At 42.1% G+C, this 4,752-nt stretch overlaps 1 protein-coding gene across 1 annotated transcript; it reads right to left on the bottom strand.

Moving 5' to 3' along the window:
- Positions 1-1,517: 1,517 nt before the first annotated feature.
- On the bottom strand, positions 1,518-4,472 carry pou3f1 (POU class 3 homeobox 1). The gene has a single exon (XM_079274884.1). The coding sequence runs from the start codon at positions 4,452-4,454 to the stop codon at positions 3,327-3,329; it is 1,128 nt and encodes a 375-aa protein (XP_079131010.1). The 5' UTR covers positions 4,455-4,472; the 3' UTR covers positions 1,518-3,326.
- Between the last annotated feature and the right edge of the window lie 280 nt (positions 4,473-4,752).

Here is a 4,752-nt window from a genome sequence, read left to right as displayed (position 1 = left end):
TTTTGACCACCTCCGCCAGTCAAAGACTTTTATTCACTTTCATCACAGCCGCACAAAAGCCCGATTTTAAAAATGATCCAGTCTATGCCTCGTTGTTTTGTACGCATGACATGGTTGTAGGCTTCAATGACCGCACACAAAATCATCTTTAAATAAAAAAAAATAAAAAACGCATAACGCAAAATGAAGGAAAATGTGCGTGGATATTGAGTGTCACGAGATGTGTACACGGCATTAGAAATGAATACGAGTCTCCGACATATTACGTTGCCTTAAGAAACTGAATGCTATACCTCAAACTTTATATTGCGTATTGTTGTTAGATAACGGCACACTTTCACGAGGAAGTAGCCTAATAAAATATAGGACTACAAAAAACTTGCCTCTTATATATAAAATAATATTCCAAATCTAGACAAGTTTGGATCTTCAACAAACTTGAAATGTGGAAGCCTCGTGGATGTAGACTTGGTTCCAGCTTTTCACTTTTTACAGAGTTTTTTCTTTTTTTTTTCAATTGAATGAAACCGTTAATGTGTTAAAAATCCAGCGCCTGCTGTGAATCTCTCCGTGGAGCCCAACTGTACACTGGTCTAATGTGTAGATCATGTGAATGTAGAAACAATGCGCGCTGCCGCTGTGGCCCGTGATCCTACAGAACACATAAGGGCCTAACTTTAAGAGTACATTTAAAATATGATTTCGAAAAAAACTCAATATTTATTTAGGTGCGAAAAAACATGAATGTAATGAATGTAGGCCTGTCTCTAATCGTATTCAACTTTAGGGCCTGCTGTTTTTTTTTCGTTTTTTTTCATTCTTTATGGGTTTTCTCTCTATCTTTGGAAAAGAGGCTGACTTTTGCCTGCAGGCCTCTCTGTCTCAGATCAAAGATTCGTCACAGCTCGCCTTTTTAAATGCTTAAAACATGACAAGTTATGATGATTTATGGAAGGAAAACAGCCCCATATGATGGAAGGAGGCCTGTGCTTCTCTAAATAAACAATTCACCTGCCTACTACTACCAGCCGACGAATGATAATAACAGTAGTAATATAAATAATAACCACTCAATGAAAAGACAATAAGTCCGTAGTGATATTGCACAATTTAATACTGCGATTATTACACAAAGATGTGAACAACGTCAGAGACCGTGTGGACTTAGCAGGGAATGCCTGAGGTAAAATACGGTTGTCTATTCCCTTCAACAGCACATGTACACAGCTTGTGATTTAAACGACCCCCTGTTACATAACGAATCACTGCTGACCACCTCCCGATGCTCAGAGCATCGAGCAGCGTCAGACTGTATGTTTACCTTGTTTGCCTGGCGAGGCTACAATAGACAGCAACAAAGGACGAGTGGTTTTGGATCTTAATGAAGACAAAAGACCATTTCTTGTACATATGTTTTATGTAAGTAATAAAATATTACTATAACATAAATATAAATGTGACTTTGCAGTCTACATTTAGCAATCAACATACAACCAATGTAGTAAACAAAAAGAGAAACGTACTGAAATCCACTGCAACATAACCATTAACAGAGCCAAACAAAAAGCTCCAAACACGTTTGAGAAATAAATATATATATATATATAAATGGTCAGATTCATAAATGAAATCATATTAAAATATCTTCTTGGAATTAGTAAGTGTACAAAACTGCCCGGAAAGAAACAAAAACAAAACAATATCTCAGAACAAATACAAGTTTACATATTGGACATATTTACATATCGGAAATAATCCTGGCAACATTTTCTCTAAAATCTTTTTTTTTTCTTTAATATTACTATTTTTTCTTGAAAAAAAAAACGTTTCCCTCATCTGTATTGAATAGCACTGCTATAGACTTTTGGACTGGTCCAACATTGAGAAACGAGACACAACGCATGATATTTTCAGATTTCATTTCAGGTCAGAAAAAAATAAATATATCTAGTTTAGTCCCTTAATCGCTTCCCCTTGAGGAATTATAATTTTCTTTTCTCCGAATCCAGCGTTTTAATATAATACAGTGGATTTGTGGGACAAAGGAAAACGGTGTGGCTGTAACCAGATTGGAACATCTAAAAACACAGGAACAGAAAAATAAAATAAATCATGTTCAGGCGTGATATTCCGACATGGGGCACTGAAGTTACCTGAGTTATTATTACTTTTCATTTCGTATTTGACCAATCTCTCTTAAAGTGTTTGGAATACAACAGGATTATCAGGCAGTGAGCAGTGTGAGAGGCAGCGCTCTGTGGTGACAACCAGGAACCTGTAAACATGGGATTTATTGTGTTTTAAGCCTATGGCGATCAGCCCCACTCACAATTGTATTAACAAATATAAAATTGCAATAATAATAATAATAATAATAATATCAACGAAACAATAAGTGCTCCATGCAAAGGAAACAATAATTTGAAAACATATAACCCCCCAAATAAAAGAAAATGCGTATTTTGTTTTGAAAGAATTACCCTTTTAGCGTCTGGTGCTGTTTGCAAATGTCGACGTGGTCAGCTGTAAAAAGCGTGAACTAGTATTTGAAGGCATGCAGTCAGAACTTAAACGTCCTGTTGCATTGGGCAATTTTTTTCTGAAATGTGTCTGGCCTTAATTATGAGTGTTTCGGGTGCCATCATTTCCATCACTTTTCCACCATCAACTCCCTCAGAGTACACAGAAAAGAAAGAGGCTGCTCTGATGAGTTACAGTGCTTCTAGCAAATAATGAAAGAAATCCTAGACAGTCAGCAGAAAGAGAGACACTGAAGTATTTCCAAACCAAAGCATCACACGTAATAGAACAAGGAAAGTATACACTAATATTCAGAAATCTGGTTAATCAGTTTAAGCCTGAAAAAGCAAAAATGTTCATTCAGTGTAGACTATTCATTTCCAGTGTTGATCGTTTTCTGGTGAGCGCCAACAGTTCATGTACACCAGGAGGACATGGCCTCGGTTGCCACATTTCATTTCTCCCCATTTGAAACAGCCATGGGATATCAAATTGACTTTATATACCTTCTCCTCCATATCATTTTGGGAAATAAAGATCTTTGTTTCACTTTAAATGCGCACGGAATCAGTATTGGCGAATTTTTTTTGTCTTGTTTTCTCGTTGTTTTTTTTTCTTCTTAACATTTTCTCTCTTGCCATCTATTTGTTGACGATCTCCGAATACTAAGGGCAAAACTGTTCAACTTTTCCACGTCTCTTTTTCTCTCAGGAAAACAAAAGCCAAACTTAAATACTGTAAACTCCATAGTCCCTTTCCCTTTTTCTATCCCCCTGCGGAAATGCTCGGATTGTTCATGAAAACAGTCACTGTACAGGACTCTGTAGTGTGCGGTGTAGAGGAGGGGTCTCTGCTTGGGAATATACGTCCTCCATATTCGGGTGAGGGACCCCAATTGGTGTCATTCTTTTCTCTTTTTGTCTTCTGTTGCAAAACCAAACGCGGACAACCTCTTTTTCCAACTGCAGAGTGTTGGCCAAACTAGTGATTTCGTGAGCAGACGGCTTTGGGCATTTTAAGAAATGATTTTCCAGCGCCCCTTTCACCCCCACTTCAATGGAGGTCCTCTTCTTTCGTTTCCTGCCCTGTGCCGCAATCTTGTCCAAATTGGTGGGACTGCCCGTGTTTGAGTCTGTCTCCTCCAGCCACTTGTTTAGGAGCGGCTTAAGTTTGCACATGTTCTTGAAGCTGAGCTGCAGCGCCTCAAACCTGCAGATTGTGGTCTGAGAAAAGACGTTTCCATACAGGGTGCCTAAGGCCAAGCCCACGTCCGCCTGCGTAAAGCCCAGTTTGATCCGCCGCTGCTTGAACTGCTTGGCGAACTGCTCCAGGTCGTCGGAGCTGGGCGCGTCCTCGTCCGAGTGGTCCTGATGGTGGCTGAACGCCTGCTGGGGCGACTCCATCTGGTTGTCGTGGCTGCCCGAATCGTCGTGGAGCGGGTCGCGCATAGTGTGGTGCAGGGTGCTGGGCTGGGGACTCAGCATCGCGTTGAGGTTTGTGTATCCAGGCTGCGAGTAGACCAGAGACTGGTGGCCGTTGGATGCTGGGGACAGCGGGGACAAGTGGTGCGTCGTGGTGGGTGCCCACGAACCATGGTGGGTGCTCTGCGTCTGCTGGTGCACCAGGTGAGATCTGTGGTGGAAGCCGCTGCTCAGGTCCTCCCGGGTCGCCTGCACGGTGGGTTTGTGCTCCTGCTGTCCGATGTGGGTGCCGCTGGACCAGTCGGTGTTGGAGGTGGGCAGCCACTGGTGGTGCGTGAGGCTCATCGGGTGTCCCGTGTTGGTCGCCGCGAGCCCCTGCAAGTACTCGTGGTGCATCATTTTCTGCACCTCTCTGTAGGTCGTCCCCTGGTGCATCCTATCCGAATCCGGATGCATGAGCGGGTTAGACGGTAAGGAGTTATTCCTCGGAATATACTGAGCTGTTGTCGCCATGGCTCCTACTTCGAAAACTGACGAGTACTTCGGAGGTCTCCAGGCTTTAGAGCCAAAACGCAACAACCTGCTCTGGGAGGTCTTGTGGAAGAGCGAAGACACGCCTCCCTTCCGCTTGTATTGGCTCCTCTCCGATTCAAGCCCACTGGGGACACATTCAATAGGCGCAAGGTTTCAGCGCATGCTACAGCACAGGATGGGTAGAGCTCCGATCTTACATATGTTACAGAAAAACATATGTTCTATTTATTAAATGTCTCTTTGAGTTTTTAACAGCACTCATCTCATCTCGTAGACC

This window comes from Melanostigma gelatinosum (assembly GCF_949748355.1).
Source record: "Melanostigma gelatinosum genome assembly, chromosome: 9".
NCBI lineage: Eukaryota > Metazoa > Chordata > Actinopteri > Perciformes > Zoarcidae > Melanostigma > Melanostigma gelatinosum.
Note: the sequence above shows the minus strand (reverse complement) of the source record. Positions and strands in the feature narration are given on the sequence as shown.

Excerpts from the sequence above, each read along its gene's own strand:
- pou3f1 (XM_079274884.1), bottom strand. The coding sequence starts at position 4,454 with ATGGCGACAACAGCTCAGTATATTCCGAGGAATAACTCCTTACCGTCT.